At 38.8% G+C, this 17757-nt stretch overlaps 1 protein-coding gene across 15 annotated transcripts in view; it reads left to right on the top strand.

The window, feature by feature from the left end:
• The window catches only part of RBMS3 (RNA binding motif single stranded interacting protein 3), a 1293188-nt gene that overhangs the window by 1047102 nt on the left and 228329 nt on the right, over positions 1-17757 (top strand). For all 15 annotated transcript variants that reach the window (XM_019660623.1, XM_019660627.1, XM_019660622.1 and 12 more), the window contains one exon: positions 3849-4006. In XM_019660623.1, coding sequence (XP_019516168.1) covers positions 3849-4006 — 158 coding nt within the window. The remainder of the gene's footprint in view (positions 1-3848; positions 4007-17757) is intronic.

The raw sequence follows: 17757 nt of genomic DNA, 5'->3' as shown, positions 1-17757 counted from the left end.
CAAGGAAAAGTGAAATCACTTCAGGAAAAAAGAAATTTATGTATTCTTGACTGAAATGACTTGTCTCTGTTCACATTAACAATGACGAGGGTACTTTTCTAACCTTTCCACCATCTTTTGACAAAATTAAGTAATAAATCAAGAAATTGCAGTGCAGATGAAAACGGGTAGAAGAAGACCAAAATGGGGGAGTTACTTTTGGTGTTAATTAAATGTAATAGTTGTATGAATTGTAGTCATATACTTTTATAAACTAGTATGCACTGCGGAGTATTCATTCAGTTACTATGTGTAAAATGTTGGCTAATGCGAGGAATTCTTTTTCTTTTTTTTTTCTTTCCATAGCTTTAACTCTGTAGCTAAAGCTAATTAATGAGTAAACAAATATGAATAAAACAGTGAGTTCGGACATATTCATTTATGCCTGTACTAGTATTCCATTGGACCATAAACTACTGTCTACTATTCACTGGATTTCAAAAGAAAAGGCAGTGTCATGAAGTTGTAAGAACATTGGACCAGGTATCAAAGGACATGGGTTCTCTTTCTACATCTTGCTAATTAGCTCAGCCAACCTTGACCAAGTCCTGTAGCTTCTTTTTTTTTTTTTCAATCTGTTAAATGATCAGATTGGATAAGATGCCTCCTTAGGTCCATTCTACAGCTAAATGATCATAAAAAATTTAAGTTAAAATAAAGATTTTTAAAAGTTCTTAATGATCGCAATGATCACATGAGAATTTGTTTCAGAAAATTTAAGAGGACAGTGCTCTTTGGTTCAGAGTGCCAAATAATCTCTTGAAAGTCACCATCTATTTACATAAACCTGATACATAAATAAAATTGAAAGTAAAAATATGAATATATGTATTATTTTGAAGTTCATTCTATGCAGAAATTAAAATCTATTGTCAGGTCAACAAATATATTCAGGACTAACACTGCATTTCAATTACTTAATAAATAACACTGCCCAATGCTATATTCTTTCTGTGAATACAAATTAAGGAATGACACTGTCCAATGCTTTATTGTCTCTGTGAATACAAATTAAGGAGTTCGCCTTACTGTTTGAATTTGGATTCAGAAAATAGCTTACTGGGCAATCTCTGTGTACTAAGCTCTGCATGTTTTCTTCACACCATTTTGAGAAGCTGCAATGCGTTCTACACTTGGGGAATTTGGAAATGGATTTTAATCAGGGCAAACTGGTGCACTGCTACCTACAGAACGTGAGAAAGTCTGTATAGTACCTTGGGAAAGGGTGGGTGATTGCTTATATTTATGTAGCCTGATCAAGGACAAAGGAGTGCAGAATGTTGGGCAAATTCCAATCCATTCATGGGACTGCGATATGCTGCAGCCCACTCTCTGAGAAGCTCTGGGTTGACACAGCAATGCCCGAGCTGTGGGTCGTGGACCTGTCTCTCATGGAACTTGAGTTGATGAAGGTGTGTAGGATGCAGAAATCACAACATAAGAAAATTGCTCTTTTCTTAATTCTTTCTCAATCCTTATTCTTCCCAGAAAAAAAAAAAAAGGACTGTTTAGTGCTAGTGTGCGTCTCATATCTATTTTGATTACAGATCTCATTTGTAACTAAGAGAGAGTCAACCAGGAGGGCCAAAGCCTTCTGCGAACAATGAGTATCTACTATAATTTCATAACATTGATGTGTTCCCTATTTTTACAGTAACCTGTTTAGGCCAAGGGATACTGGCTTTTTAGTTATGGCAGCAACATAGTTATCTTTTGAAATGAATTTACTTAAGCCCAAAGGTGTGTTGACTTAAAAGAAACTTTTATGTAAATAAAAGAATAGTACATGGCTGGCAAAATTTCCTAAAGTGATATGCAAATGATTGAAGCTTGGGAAACATGGGCTAGTGAAAAGTACACTGAGTGGAAGATGGGAAACTGAGTCCCTAAGTAGTATTATAACCCTGTCCCCAATTATGGAATCCTTGGACAAGATGATGATGAAACTGTTATGCTTCCGTTTCCTCATTATCCGATGAGTATAATGATGTCTGCCAAGCTATCTTTGCAGTAACAATGGGAAGATTAAAATTAAATGATGAGTACTGAATCCCATAAATTAGAAAGTTGTATGTACATAAGGCTTGTTATTATGTATCTGGAACACTACTTTTTCTTTTTCTTTTTTTTTTTTATCACCACAGGAAAAATAAATAAAGAAATAAACATGATCATGACCACTTAGGAAAGGATAACATCATGTTTTCTCTGTTTCCTCTCTAGGATCATACCATTTATTAGTGTGGTGTGTGTGTGTGTGTGTGTGTGTGTGTGTGTGTGTGTGTGTGTGTGTGTGTGTGTGTAGGGAGAGAAAGAGAAAGATACTGACTACAGTTGTACATTTTCTACATGTACACTATTCCCAAATACTAAAGTTGTGTTGTCTTTTTCTGATTATGTTTATTTTTACTATTTTCTGTGGTGATAAAAACACTTGAAAACTAAACTATGTTTAAAAAATGAATCTAATAATAGATCTTATTCATCTCAAAGCTTAGTGAATGTATTAGGACCTATCTGAATATTTAGAGCTGTTAAAAATAATGGAGTTTTAGGTTTATACCAAAATTGTGTCTTGACTTAAAGTAATATTTGGAATCTTGTTTTTCATATTTTTTCATTGTGCTTAAAACATCAAATTGTCTACAAAATATGATATCATCTCTCCACAAAAGATATTTTACTGTTACATAGTGTCATTGCCTATCATCGTCAGGATTTCTTTTTTCCAATTTAGCTCACTTATCCTTGATGTTAAGGTTGTTGTTTTTGGTTAAAATATGATGGTTCGGTGAAATATGTAATATATTTTTATATTAATAATTAATTGTATCAGGTTTATGGCTATGTTTTTTTAAACGTACAGTTTATTAATTCAGTGTGTGAAACAGAGAACATTCATGCACATAGAAATAATGCTAGCAATTGTTTGTTTTCCCATTCTATTAAGCAGAGCTTATTGAAGCACTATTGCTGCTGGATTAGAAAATGATAGGCATCATAATCTCATCTGCATAACAAATATTCATATATGTGCTAGGACAGCAATTCCCAAACTTGAGCAGTCATCAGAATCACCTGGAGGGCTTTTCAAAACAGAGATTGCTTGGCCCAACCTCAAGTTTCTGATTCACTAGTTCTGGGTGGGGCCTGGGAATTTGCATTTCTGGCAAGATCTCTGTTGATGCTGAGGCTGATGATGCTGTTCTGGGAGCATGCTTTTCTTTCCCATTGGTCTAGTGGAAGGCAGTATAGCAGGAGAGGGAAGCCCACGCACTTGGGCAACAACCCCTGATTTCAGCCCTGGCTTTCACCTTACCAGGTGTAACTTGTACAAGTTAGGGATCAATTTTGTCATCTGTGAAATAGTCACAATTATATTTATGGGGAATAGTGAATGAAATAATGCATATGAAGTATTTGAAACAATGCCTAGCATGTTATGGACATTCATTAATGCAACATTATAACTAGTTGTGATGGTAGGTAGAATGGTAATAGAAGTAGTAGTTAGTAGTAGTAGAGAAAAATATACATGTTTACCTTAGCTTAATTGCAATAAAAGTTTATTATTCTCTTCTAAGGAAGGCTGGTGGAAAGATTGTTTTTTATTGATGATACTGTTTCTATGAGAAGCATTCTGTCAAGAAGAGATTTCAGTAAAAAGAAGCAGTGCCCTTAGTGAAAGAACTTTCAGGACCATGTTGGAGTTTGAGTCTAGAACGCAGTTTAATCAAAAGTGTATCCATTTGTGCAATACGTTTCTCAAAATTTAGAACTTACTGCATTTGTTTCTTTCCTTTCCTCAGCAACAAGAGCAAGACCCAACAAACCTATACATCTCAAATCTCCCCATTTCTATGGATGAGCAGGAACTTGAGAATATGCTGAAACCCTTCGGACATGTCATTTCCACAAGAATACTAAGAGATGCTAATGGAGTCAGCAGAGGGGTGGGTTTTGCCAGGTAAAATACTTGTGCTGTATATCACTTTTTCCCCTCATTGTTTCCTTTTAATTACATTCCTTTCTAGCACTAGGGCCCAAAGCAATAGAATTAAAAAAAAAAGTAGTTTATCAAACTAATTTTCTGTATCTTTGCTTCAAGTCAAAGAATTCCAACGTAATTATAAATATGTTGTGCTTGCTAAAATATGAACATGGAATGTTTATACGTATCTGGCATCATAATGATAATGCCTACTGTGTTCCCAGTCGTCTCGAGGCCTAATAGATCAACATAATCAGATGCTGCCAATTTCTGCTAGGGATAAAAAATGCACAGGACCGCTAAGCTAAAGAGCCATGTGGTGAACAAAGTATCCAAATGGTTTTGCATTGATTTCCAAAGAACGAGGTGATAGAATTTCTCTGTCAGCAGAAGAGAGAAGAGAAGAAAGATATAGAGTAACAGGAGTTGCTGAGAAGTCCCAAGGAACACAGACATACAAGGGGAGATCAAGAAAGCATTTATATGCAAGAGTCCCTGGCTGTGTGTTTTTGATATTTTATGCAACAGAAGAAAGCAGATTGCACTTTTTCATTGTCAGAAAAGGAAGAATAGTTTTCACTTTAACTTGAAGGGACTGTTTACAGAGGGGGTCTCAGCCAGGAATGGAGTTAAAGTGGTCGTGCCTACTGTGCTTTCCTGAGAAGCAAATTGAAAGGAACCACAGAGAAAAAGATACTGCTCAATGACAAACAAGAAGAGGTAAAGCTCCGTCTCCATGGCTTGGTGTGATTATACGTCTCCAGCTGACTTAACATGGATGAATGTATGGATATTAGTGTCATCTGGATGTCAGGCCATGCAGACAGGTGTGTCCACCTGGGCAGAACCCAGCCATGTCTTGGAAAACCATTCCAAATCAATGCCTGTGAACCCACTTAGAAGGATAACAAATTGTCATGTCAGTGTTAACTGATGTCTGACTCAACTTCCTAGAGGTCATGGACCATCTCTTAAAATTCTTTATATCCCCTCACAACGTTCTGTACATAGTAGACCGGTAGACATATGCAAGATACATGTTCGATGATTTTGAAGAGAAATCGGCAGGAGCAAGAAAAATCCCCTCGACTTGAATGTAGGCATGAGGTATTTACATTTTCAGAACATTGTTAACTGTTAATTTTCATGGGTAAGGCAGAGCTAATTACACCACCTGGGTCTCCGAACTTTGCCAATGTAGTCATTCTTGGATGCTGTACAACCTTCAGTTGGGAGTCTGACCAGCGTGGGCCTTTACCGTAAGGGCTGTGATGCACGCAGCGCGCACATTCCTTTGGTTCTTCCCCCACCGCTCACACCCCCCAAAATCTTACACATTATTTTCTCTTTCATTTGTACTCCTGCTGAGAAATGAACATATTTCAAATCAAGAGAACACACCTTCTAAGAAAACCTTTGGAGATTTTTTGTTGTTGTTTTTAACATAGGATTTTTGGTACAAAGTATTGTTTGTTAGGGTGGCCATAACAGAATAAAACAGATTGGGTGGCTTAAACAACAGAAACTTATTTTGTCACAATTTTAGAGGCTAGAAGTCCAAGTTCGTGATGTCAGTGGGTCCAATTTCCTGAGACCTCTCTCCTTGGTTTGTAGATGACAATCTTCTCCCTGTGTCTTCACTTGGTCTTCCCTTGCATTTGAGTCCTAATCTCCTCTTCTTAAAAGGAGATTGGATTAGGATCCACACACATGACCTCATGTTAATTTAATTACCCTTTTAAAGGCCCTATCTCCACATAGTCACATTCTGAGGCACTATGGGTTACATCATGTGAACCTGAGGGGGGGCGGGGGACACAATTTAGCTCATAACAGAGATTGAGCGAGTCATTTCTCTCATCTGTATCTTCTCTGTGAATTTGAGTTTGCTTAAAATGAAGATATTTTTCTTAAGTGCAGAACCATTGTAAGGGCAAAACTATAATAATAGTATGTGGTGTCATGACAGAGTAAAACCCATGAAGGTTTTCTTGTTTTGTTTTGTTTCCTTTAGGAACTGAATAAGGACGGGAATTTTAAATTATTGTTTTATGTCTGCTCTGAACACAGCCTCTCACTCCTTCAGTGCATTTTGTATATAGAAGCCACCAGTGATTCTTTAAAAATGCAAATCTGATTATGTAAGGGGCCTGCTGACTTCCCTTCCATATGGCCTGAGTAACAATTTACAGACCTCCCAGACATCGTTATCTCTGGTATCACTCATCTTCCTGGCCTTCTGCCTCTGTCCTAGCTATAAGCTGCCCTTCTTGACTGTTATACATGACTCTTTTTCTGGTTTCTGCCTTCTCATCCCTCAGATAGCCCTTTAAGTGTCTTTTCTTCAACAATGTCTTCACTGACCTCAAACTCTAGGCGTTAGACGAGTTAGGTCCTCTTGCTATAGCCCCTGTCAAAGTTGTGGGGTTTTTAAAATATAATGTATCACAATCTTAATGAATTCACTATTTAATTTCTGTCTTCACCCACTGGGTGGCATATTTACTTAAGTTAAATGTTATTTTTTGTTGTTGGATGGATGGATGGATAAATGGATAAATGGATGGATGGACAGAAGGATAAGTGATAGATATCATAATTACCTTTCTATGAAGTTCCTGAATAGCTAAACTCCAAGCGATGGTTTTGTAAAACTTTGAGTTTTGGATATGAATCTCCAAGTCACATTCCAATACCCAAACGTAGGTCTTTGTTCTTTAAATCATTCATTTTTCAGTTTCAAAAAAAAATGGCATGTGAATTGAAAAGGAAAACTTAGGTTCAAGTCAAGCCAATGATTTCTTATGCCTAAGAAATCAAAAGAAAATATGAATCTGCCTCTCCTGTAAGAAGCCAGGAAACTAATGCAGAAAAAGTATTTCATTCTCCATGTATCTTAGTCCTGATATTCCAAGAAGCAGGATCCCACATGATTTAGCAATTTCATACACTGAGAAAATAATTTTGGCTATTCCATATGTAAATAGATCTGCCCAAATTTCTACTTCCTCACACTTTGACGTTTGCTCTACATTTTCTCAAACTGTTGTGGCTATTGCTTTAACTAGCTTGCTCATTTACAAATTAACTCTTGCACAAGTTTCCTCCTTTTAAAAAATAATCATCTTTTTCCCACTCAGCCTTTCCCATTGGGAGCTCCTGTGAACCACAAAACAAAGATGATTGCACTCACAATTGTCCCAATTCTTCCAAGGATAGCTACATAGCTCATGAAAGAAGTTCATGGATTACATGCAATAGATGCCTTGCGACAGTGGGTCTCAAAGTATAATTTCCAGGATGGCAGCCTCAGCATTGCCTAGGGAAGTGTAGAAATGTACATTTTTGAGCCCTACCTCAGATCTGAATCAGCAAGGATGCGGGGTAGTTAGGGTGCAGCAATCTGTGTTATAAGAAGCACTTTCGGTGTCTCTGATGCTGTCTCCAATTTGAAAAACATTGACTTCAGGTGTTAGGACTCGTTTTCAGGATAATGTGGAGGGCCTGTAAAAATTCACATTGCTGGCCTCATTATTACAGATTTTCTCCAAATGAAGATGATTCCTATGGATTCCTATCACACTGTACCCCTTTCTCAAAGTGTACTAATCGTGACGCTATCCCTCTTTCTGTCCCTCAGGGGGAGGGACTATGCCTTTTTCTTCTTCATATCTGTCCTGGCACCTAGAATCGTGTCTGACATGAAACTGATCCCCATCACATTCTTGATGATGAGGAAATGAAATCGCTTCAAGTTTTTCTTTGTTTGTTTTGGACTATAGCAACATACAGGACGATAGCTCTTGGCAGTAAGCCAATATCGAGATAGGTGTCCTGGAATAGTAGAGAAAACTACAGTAAGCAGCAGCCCAACTATTGTTGATTCACACATTGTTTCTTCCTTCCAAAGTTCACAGTGCTACAGGCATTATTAAAAGAATATACCTATATAATTGGGAGAACAGCTGGCCTATAATTGTGCCTAGTAAATTGTACATATCTCTTGAATTTATGACTACCTCGATTCACGAAACCTGAATCATTTTTTCATCGGGCTTCATTTTAAATATTGCCATTGGTCACTTCCAGCCACCAGATGTGATCCTTGATTCATGCCTAAGAGATCCTAAAAGTGTTTTGACTAGAAAGGAAACCACCACCCCCTCACTAACTATACATTAATCTTCTTTCATAACCATCTCTTCAAAGTAAAGGTAGGATCTTCATTTTATATTCAAAACACTGGACTTCAAAGCATTGATTTGAATGCCAGTGGGGTGCACAGACAGCACAATTACAGGCTTTTGAAAGTTCCAGAAGCACCAGATAGTGTCTGAAATTACAGACATTTTATTTTATTTTTTATGTTTTTTTTTTAACTCTCTTGTAACCTAAACCAATTTTGTAAGATCCAACCCCCCCTCGGGCAGCATTTTATAGCCAAGTCATAAACCTCTAAAAACAGGAGTTTATGGTGGGAATGCTGACAGTCAGACAGTGAGACCCACGGCTCAGAGCTGGCGGGTGCCAACAGACTGCCTAGCCTTGGAGGGTGAGGAGCAGAGCATAAATCAGCCTGAGTCTGGAGGGACAGGACTGTGTGTTTGTGTGAGCCATTTCCCATTCCCAGAAACATGAGACCGTTTGTCTAACAAAAATCACATTGAAAGAGTGTTATGAGAGGCTGGTGAAGAATGACCGAAAGTGGAGAAAGGATGGGGGAAAGTATTCACAATTAATCCAGCTTCAACATCTGGGAACGTAGGCCCTCTTTAAGAATGCATTTACTGTCCCCTGGTGAGCTACAGAGCGTGAGAGAGAGCTAAGCGCAGAGACCTTTGTATTTTTTAGTAGTTTCCGTCCCTCTTCAGTCCTTTTAATTTGATTCTCATGGAGTTTTGTTTGAATGACTTTTAAGACACAGGAAGCCCTCTGTCCTATTGCTCCTTACCAAATGAGCAAGTTTTCCAAAGAATTCCAGTTTTTCTTTCTTTTCACAAAGTAAAAAATGAATCATGGTCACAGGCAGATAAACGTCAGCCTGATTATTAAACATCAATATAAAGAGGAGATTGCAAATATTCTTTTTGTATTTTCTTTTAATTACTTTGACTATCATTAACATTTTATTGATTTACCTTTTACTCCCCGAAACTTCTTCTTGCTTCCTATCTTTTCCCACCTGGTGAAATATACTAAGAACTCTGATTCAGAATAAAGATAATGAAAATATAGAAATTTAAAAAAAATTATTAAAAAAGCAAATGCCCAGACTTCCTGTTTAGGCAAATTTATGCTCCCTTAAAATGACCACCTAGCCTATCAAAATGTGGTTTGCCTTTTTGTTGGTTTGAAATGTTTTGATCGTATCTATGTCGAGTTCATATTTGTGTTAAGGATTCCTCCCTTGCTGTTTTGGCAATTCTTTTGCCATTACTATCTCAAACATGTGGAATTAGGAAATCAAGTGTTAGCAAAGAAAATCTCTAAAATGTAAACTTAGTGATTAGTAATATGCAAACGACAGCTGTGTTTGCACAGAAACAGGTTACAATTGTGTTTGCCGAGATTGAAGAGAATATGGGCTGTTATTCCTTTCGGTGATTTCAGTTCCTCTCCCAATTGCCAGCAGATGTGATCTACCAGAGAGTAAATTCCTGGTCTGCCCTCCAGGTTCTTCAGTTTTGTTTTATGTGTCGCTTTGTTTACCTTTATCTGTTACTTCTCACGGCCTCTTGGTATGTCATTTTCCATCAGAAATTCATGACCCTGGCTACAGAAAGCAGTACATTCTGTGTTCTTGTCTTATATAGTTGGGGCCCTGGGTTTCAAAACCCAAACCAACCAAACAAACAAACAAACGAATGAATTAATGTGCAATCAGATAATCTATTAATCTGAAATCTCCTGGACTCAATTCTTGCTCTACATATGCCTTTATAAAAATTTAGAGAAGGAGGGAAAACATATACTTTATTGCTTTATTATTATGAAATTGAAATGACTGGCTCCCAAAGACTGCTCTCTGTGGAATAGGAGGAAGTTCCGGATATGAGTTCTCCATGTGAAACTGAAGTGGGAGAACTGTGTCACCTCAGGATTGGAAATGGTGGCCATTCAGTGTGCGCAAGGCCTGTAAGATCTCTTTGCCCTGTACCTGCTCTAAGCACAAACCATGACAAAGACTCTTGAGCCATCCAAAGGCTATGTGCATTTGAGGCAGATTGTCTGCTTTCAGCCAATAAAGAGGAACGACTTGCAAATATCATTTGGACTATAAATGTGAGTCTCTTTTATCTAGTATCTTTCCTCCGTTCTGTTTTCTGTGAGTTGGACCAACCCACCTATTCTTGATATCCGTGTGGTTATGAACATGGCTTTATGGACCAGAAATAACTTAGCTTGCATCTTAGGACTGCACCTCCTATCTGTGTTCTTGGACGAGTTACTAAAAGCCTCTGAGCCTCCTTTCCTGAAATATAAAATGTATTCATTCATCCACTTAGTTCGTCTAATAAGTATGTCTTGGGCACTACTAATATGCCAGTAATTATTCTAGAGCCAGTAACTCAGAGGTGTACACAAAAGAAAACTACCTGCTTTCATAGACTGACGTTTTACTGAATTGAGGTGATAAAAAGCATGTAATCAAGCAATAAAAGTATCATATATTTAATATCAAATAATTAAAGTGTCATAAAAAAATAAAACCTAGGGGTGAAATAGAGACTATGGCAGAATAAGAGGCCGAACGTCAGGGACAGGAAAGCCCTCTGAGGAGGGAGCATTTAAACGGAGATGCAAATGATAAGAAGAAAGCAGTCAGGGGAGCCTCTTGGTGGGATTGAGGGGGAAAGAGAGCACTGCTGGCAAAGGAAAATGGGAGTAGAAGATCTATGGGGCCAAATTTGACATATTTGGAAAGCAGAAGAAAAGCAAAGTTATTAAACCATAGAAGAAAGAAAAGAAGTATAGTGGATGATAATATCTAGGAATGAGAGATGGCCGCCGCTCAAAGAGATTGATTATAATTGATCGTGTATTCCAGTGGCATTTAATGGAAGCATTTTTCCAGACCTGAGCATATTATAATTGTTGATTCCTTCTTTATCTCAGTTTTAAGTTATTTTTTTAATTTTCTTTCATTTCTGTACCAAAATCCCTTTTGAAAATATGAACCTATGGTTAAAAGATAGATCTAGTTTATGATGTATCTAGACAAGGATGTCAGTCGGGGGTGGTCGGCTGTCTGCATGAGAGAAGCAGTTCCCAGATTGAGTGTAAGAAAACTTTTTTTAAATTTTCTTGTGTTTTTTTCTTGAAACACACAGCCTCCCAGATAATGTTGTTCCTTGATTAATGATAGTTTTAAGGTATAGCCATCAGGGTGCTGGCTGGAAACAGAATTTCACCCCAAATGATTCACTTGAAGACACTGGAATAAAGGAGTATTTACGGAAGTGCGGGCAAGTTAAGGGAACTGACAGAGGGATATTATGATCCCCAGAGATGAGCAACTGAGAGCTGAAGGCATGGAGAGGAGGGTTCTCAGAGACCAGTGAAACCCAGCACTATCAAGGAGGGGCTGTCTGGAGGAGCTTAGACAGAGAGGGATACAGCCCCTGCCAGAGAGACAAGTGCCAAAGCAGCGAGAGAATGAGGGAGACAGGGTCACACTTCTCTGTACTCCCACTAGGTTCCCAATGGCTCAACCCAATGAAATGCCATCAGATAAAGGAGCCAAGATAATATGGCCCACAGCAGGGTCAACTTCCTTGGGGCATAGAACACAGCAGAGAAGACAGATAGGGGAGGGATAAACAGAAAACACCAGTACACATGGATAAATTAACTACTTTCTCTTGACTACACCATGAAAAAACAAACAAAAAAACAGTGCAAGGTCAGCAGTAGCTAGCTAGCACCTGCCTGTTTGCCTTAGGATTGGCAATCAATGCAAACTGGTAGGAATGATGCCAAACTGTCTCTGTTTAAAGAAAGCAACTGCTCAACTCTAGGCCATGGTTGCTGTGATGTCCTTTTTCTGACACCAAATATGTATCATTCTTCTACACCAGTTCTCCAATTTTCTGATGCTAACTGGGTGTCCAACATTTCAATTCAATGCTGAGGCTAAGTACCTGGAGCTATCATCGTATGCCGCAGGTTTAAGGGCTCAGTCCCACAAGACTGTCCCCAGGCTCCCCACACTTCTACCGGGCCAACTATAATTTCAGGGGTTCCCGTGATCACCCTCAGGTTTGAAAATTCACTAGAGCTACCCATGGAACTCACAAAAGCACTTTATTTATGTTTACTGGTATATTATAAAGAATACAATTCAGAAACAGCCAAAAGGGATGCATAGGGCAAGGTATGGGGATGGCTCAGAGCGTCTCTGCCCTCTCTGGGTGCACACCTGCCCAGGACATCAACATGTTTGCCAACCCAGAAGCTCTTGAAACCTGTCATTCAGTAGTTTTTATGTAGGTTTCATTATACGGGGCATGATTGATTAAATGATTGGCCATTGGTGATTGAGCTCAATCTCTAGCCTCTCTCCAGTTCTTCCAGAGTTTGGAGGGTGGGACTGAAAGTTCCAGCCCTCTGATCACTGATCACTTGGTCTTCCTGGTGACTGGCCTCATCCTGAAGCTATCTAAGGAGGTCCCACCTTGAGTCATCTCATTAACATAAACTCAGATATGGTGAAAAGGGGCTCATTATGAATAACAAAAGGCATTCCTAGCACTCAGGAAACCCCAAGGGATTTAGAACTTCTGTGCCAGGAATCAGGGATAAAGACCAAATTTATTTTTATTATACCACAGTTACCATACAAAAAACAGAGACAGACCATCTCATCTTTAAAAGGAATCAGAAATTCAAATTCTCATGTGAAGTCTCCGAACTTCAAATTTTGACAAACATTTAAGATTTTCCAAAAACTTTTTGCAGTCCAAAAAAAAAACCAAAACTGAAGGCTGGATTTGGCCCACGGTTTCCAGTTTGGGGTACCTGACATAGAACTCCGGGGTAGTGATTTTCAACCCTGGCTGTACACTGGAATCACCTGAGTAGCTTTGAAAAATATGTGCCCGGACTTCATGCCAAAACAATTAAGTCCCAATCTCCTGGGCTGGGGCCCAGACATTGGTATTTTTTAAAGTAGTTTCCTGATAATTCTAATGTACAGTCATTTTTTAAAATAAACTTTTTATTTTGGAATAAGTTTAGTTTCACAGAAAAGTTACAAGGACAATACAGAGCTCCCATATGCCCACACTTAGTCTCACTTGCCGTTACCACTTTCCATTACCATGGCAGATTTATCAAAATGAAGAAACGGACATTATAAACTAAACTCCAGACTTTATTTGGATTTCACCAGTTTTTTCACTGATATCCTCTTTGTGTCCCAGGATCCAATCCAGGGTGCCATTTTGCATTTAGTTGTCATGTCTCATTAGTTGGCCTTAGTGACACTTTCTCAGGCTTTCCTTGTTTTCCCTGAATATCACTAGCCAGGGGTCCTGGGGAATGACTCCAAATCAGGGTTTGTCTGATGTTTTTCTCATGATGAGATTCATATTATGTATAAGTTTTTGGAAAGAATACCATACAGGTGAAGTGCCCTTCTAGTAATATCATAGTAGTGTATATTCAATTTTTTTAGAACAACCTCTCTGGTTAATAGCCACTGGATGGAGTAGAGCTAGCAGAAGCCATCCAGCTTCAGAACAGATCAGGAGGGATCACATGAGGCCAGCCAGGGAGCTCCGTCTCTTCCAAATAAGCCACCTGATCCAAAAGTCAAGAGACAGGAATTCTGTGCCAGGCGCATCCACTAACTAGCTTTCAGGGAAGCCAAACAAAGTCTTCTCTAGTGGTAATTTCTTCATCTGTACAATGTAGAGATTATTTCTAGTCCTCTAATTATGTTATTCCAGACCTCTGGAGTGGATTTTCATTAGTTAAATATTGTCCACAGTTCTATTCCCTCCAAGAAATGTGTTATAATGCTGAGCAAAACACTATTCCAATGTCTGGGTTTCTGAAGATGGAGACAGCAGGGAGGCCACTTGGCTTCATCGTTTGGCACTTAGGATACTTGTATCCTAAGAATGTCAAGAACCTGGCAGGAAGAAAGCAAATTGCAAACGCTAAGAAGAAAATTCAACTCATTCACTCATCTTTGTTCCTGGGACCCATTGTCATCCCTTCAGTTACAGTGGATTAAGAAGTAAATGAAATCATTTGTTTTGGAAATGTCAGCAGTACACATTTTAGTACTTTAAAAAATCTTTTAATGTTGACCCTTTGCGTAAATCTTACCGGAAATGAGGGATGACTGGCTTGCCGCGTTGGATGTTCTAAGTTGCCAATAATTTGTACAGAGCCTGTGATTGCAAAACCACAAAAATTTCACAATAGTGGAAACCTCTAATTAACCATAAATAACGACAGGGAGGATTTGTTTTAAATACATGGTTAATAATACTTACTGCTTTAAGGTCATAAATTGAGAGATTCTCCATTGGGGAGAGACAAGTAGGCTGCAAAGGTCTGGCAAAATACTTTTTTACCTCTGCATGTAAAGTCTGACCCAGAACATTCTACTAATTTTGGAATAGGCTCTCATCTGATGTAATTGGCCTGGGGGAATTGTATTGGCTGTGAAACTAGCTCCTTTTAGTAGCTGTTGAAAAAAAGTTAAAAAAGAAATCACAATTCTATGGTGCATTTTGAATGACGGAAGCCAGGTTCCTAGACACTGAGACAAGAAAGAATGTCAAACGGGACCTTTAATGTGTACTTATATTTAAACATCAGACCTAACAGAAAACCCTTAAGCTTTATACAATGATTAGAGCCTTGTAAGAACCTAATTAATGTATCGTCGGGCGAATGGTTGGCCTGGCACGCGAGCCGTTCCGAGGGACATGAGGGGGTTCAGGTACCACCTGGGAAGAATAGATGCAGTTGTAGTGATTCAGTGGCCCATCTGAAAGGGACATGTAAAGGCAGCTTTGTCTGGCGTGCCGCCTTTGCAGACACACTTGATAATGCTAGTGTCAGTTTCAACTGAAGCGTGTGCCAGATTGCAGATAGCTCGAGCTGGCATTTCAAAGCAGTTAATTGTGAAACTTGAGAAGAAAATGGGCACATTCTTCAGCGGTAGCTATTCAAAGGCAGTCTCTTCTTGCCCCACCCCCACCCCCAAAGCTCCGTGGGGCTCACTTTTGCTCTGCTCCCACAGAAAATGCATGAGGAGCACTGAGCCTTTCCCCTCGGCAGCTCCTGTGTTGCTTGCCGTCTTTCCTGGGACTGTTTCGCCTTGTTAAAATGTGCCCCGTGCATTAAAATGAAATTGTCACTGCTGGGCGGTGCAGCATAACATGCTTTGACACTAAGCGCCGGCAGCTACCGAAAACAGACTTTTATTGCATTTATTCGTTCAGAGATGAGAGTCTCTAAAGCCTCACTGTAGACATTCACTTAGTTAAATCTGAATGAAGCTAAAGTGAACAATCTATGCTGCTGTCTTTGTGTTCGTAGAAACAGCCCCCATCCAGCTTGATATGGCTGTAAAGCAGTCTTAAGAAAAGGCGATCATGCTTAGAATCCAAAAGGGAAGACTTGAGGCTTTCCAACCAGAACAAAAATATTTTAGGTGGGTCGAGTGGGTTAGTATCTTGATTTTCTTCTTTAGCTTCTCTGAATTCCCTAAAACACATTGTGGAGCATCAACAAGCGCGCGCGCGCGCACACACACACACACACACACACACACACACACACACAGCTCGTTTTAGTCTTCATTTAGAATTCCATGTCATTTTAAGACAAAGAGAAAGGATTTGATTTGTAGGACTCCTTGCAAGCAAGCTTTAGAGTCTTAACTGCCTTTTATCTAGATGAGTACCCAGAGAGAGCTTGAACAGGGAGGGGGCTCTGGGGCATACGCTTTTCATTCCATAGCTCTCCTGGAATAAAAATTCCATAAAGTAACATCTGTAGTAATTAAGGACTTACATTTCCTCTCCCATTCATGTCTCTGCTAGGAGGGAAGGTTATTTTCCCTAAGAGACAATAGATAGTAGATCCTGTGGGAAGAGAAAAAGAACAGAATTAGAATTCTTTTGTTCCTAGAAATGGAAGTTTCCTACTAAAAAAAAAAAAAAGTTGGAAGACTTACTGTAAAAGATTCCACCAGAAAGAAAACTTGGAGGCATTAGGAAAATTGTTACTTTGATACTCTTAAATATTTGGAATGGGAAAAGATTCATCATACCCTTCTAACCCAAATATCTTCTGGTCTGAGGGAACTTGTAACTAAGCAGTAAATAAAATGCTATCTTTGTTTGTTTAACTTTTGGGTTTTTTTTTAAGCTGCATGTTATTAAGCTTAAAGTACCCCCACCCTGTTGGACAGCAAATTGGTTCATTATTCAGATCTTCCTCGAAATAACACTTATGTGGATCCATTAAGCCATCTGATGAATGAATACTAACCTATTAATGTCCAATTAGTTTCCTGCACTTTCTTGTCATAGCAGGACCAGCTATAAAATTTGTGGGACCAAGCGAAATATAAAAATGCAGGACACCTTTTTAGGAAACTATTAAGAATTTCAAGATGGCGACAACAGAGTTTTCAACCAAGTACAGGCTTGTTCTAAGACTGTGGCTTAGTGGTTCTATGCGTGTCTCAGGCCTGTGAAGTCAGTCCTGCTTGGTAATTAGAGATTTGGCATGGGTATCAATACAGAAAAATGTTCATCCATCCCATGCCTCATAGGAATGTATAGCAGAAAAGAAATTTTTAAAAATTTGAGTCAGAAAATAATTTCATCTCCCCAAATGGAATGTGCTCTGGTACCTTCTTCAAAGTCCTTAACCGGGTAACTCAGATGCCCTTGTCTGCATCTCTCAGCTTTTCTCCAAGAGTTTCCCTCCAGCCATAGTGGCCTTCTCACTCTACCCCATCTGGAAAGACACAGCCCCTCTCACCTGCCCACCTCAGTCCGCTGCCCTAGTCACTTCTCCAAGGGACCTCTTGGCCTTCTATGCTGACTTCTCACTCTTTTCCTGGCTTCTGGAATTCCTCTCACATTTCAATCCCTATAGCCATGATAAACGTATTTGGCATTTGTTGACGTACTTTTTTTTCTTATCTTGTATGCTCTACGTGTAACATGGTCATATAATACAATCCTGAAAACACACATAAGATTCAGATGTAGGAAAGTTTTATAACTTGTGTCAAAGGGCTCCATTCCAAGAAAGCTCATATTTACAACACAGCAGAAAACCCAAAATTATATTTTGCCTTTTAGACAAATTTCATACACATTCTTCCATATGTTTGCGTTCTGTCTCTTAAATTTATTTTTGTCTCTAATTGCTGTTTGTGGGACTTAATTTCCTTTCATCAGAATCAACCCTTTAATTTCTATCTTTCTCATCCAATTTTATAAAATAATAAAGCCCAGGTACAGTTAATTACTTAGAAAGTGTTGCTGATACTAGTCTATTTAGGACGTATCAACACTGCCAATATTGACATTATGGTGGTATGGCTCAAAAGATTCATTCATTGGCTTCTATGTGAAATGACAAAATGTGGCACAAGAAACCCAGTTTAGGGACATTGCTATCTAGTATAAAAACATAGAGGATTGTTCCAAACTCAAAATTAAGAAAGTTCAGGACCTCAGGTTTGT

Source organism: Hipposideros armiger, unplaced genomic scaffold (assembly GCF_001890085.2).
Source record: "Hipposideros armiger isolate ML-2016 unplaced genomic scaffold, ASM189008v1 scaffold_322, whole genome shotgun sequence".
Classification (NCBI taxonomy): Eukaryota; Metazoa; Chordata; class Mammalia; order Chiroptera; family Hipposideridae; genus Hipposideros; species Hipposideros armiger.
The sequence above is the reverse complement of the archived record's forward strand: the minus strand, read 5'-3'. Positions and strand labels throughout refer to the sequence as shown.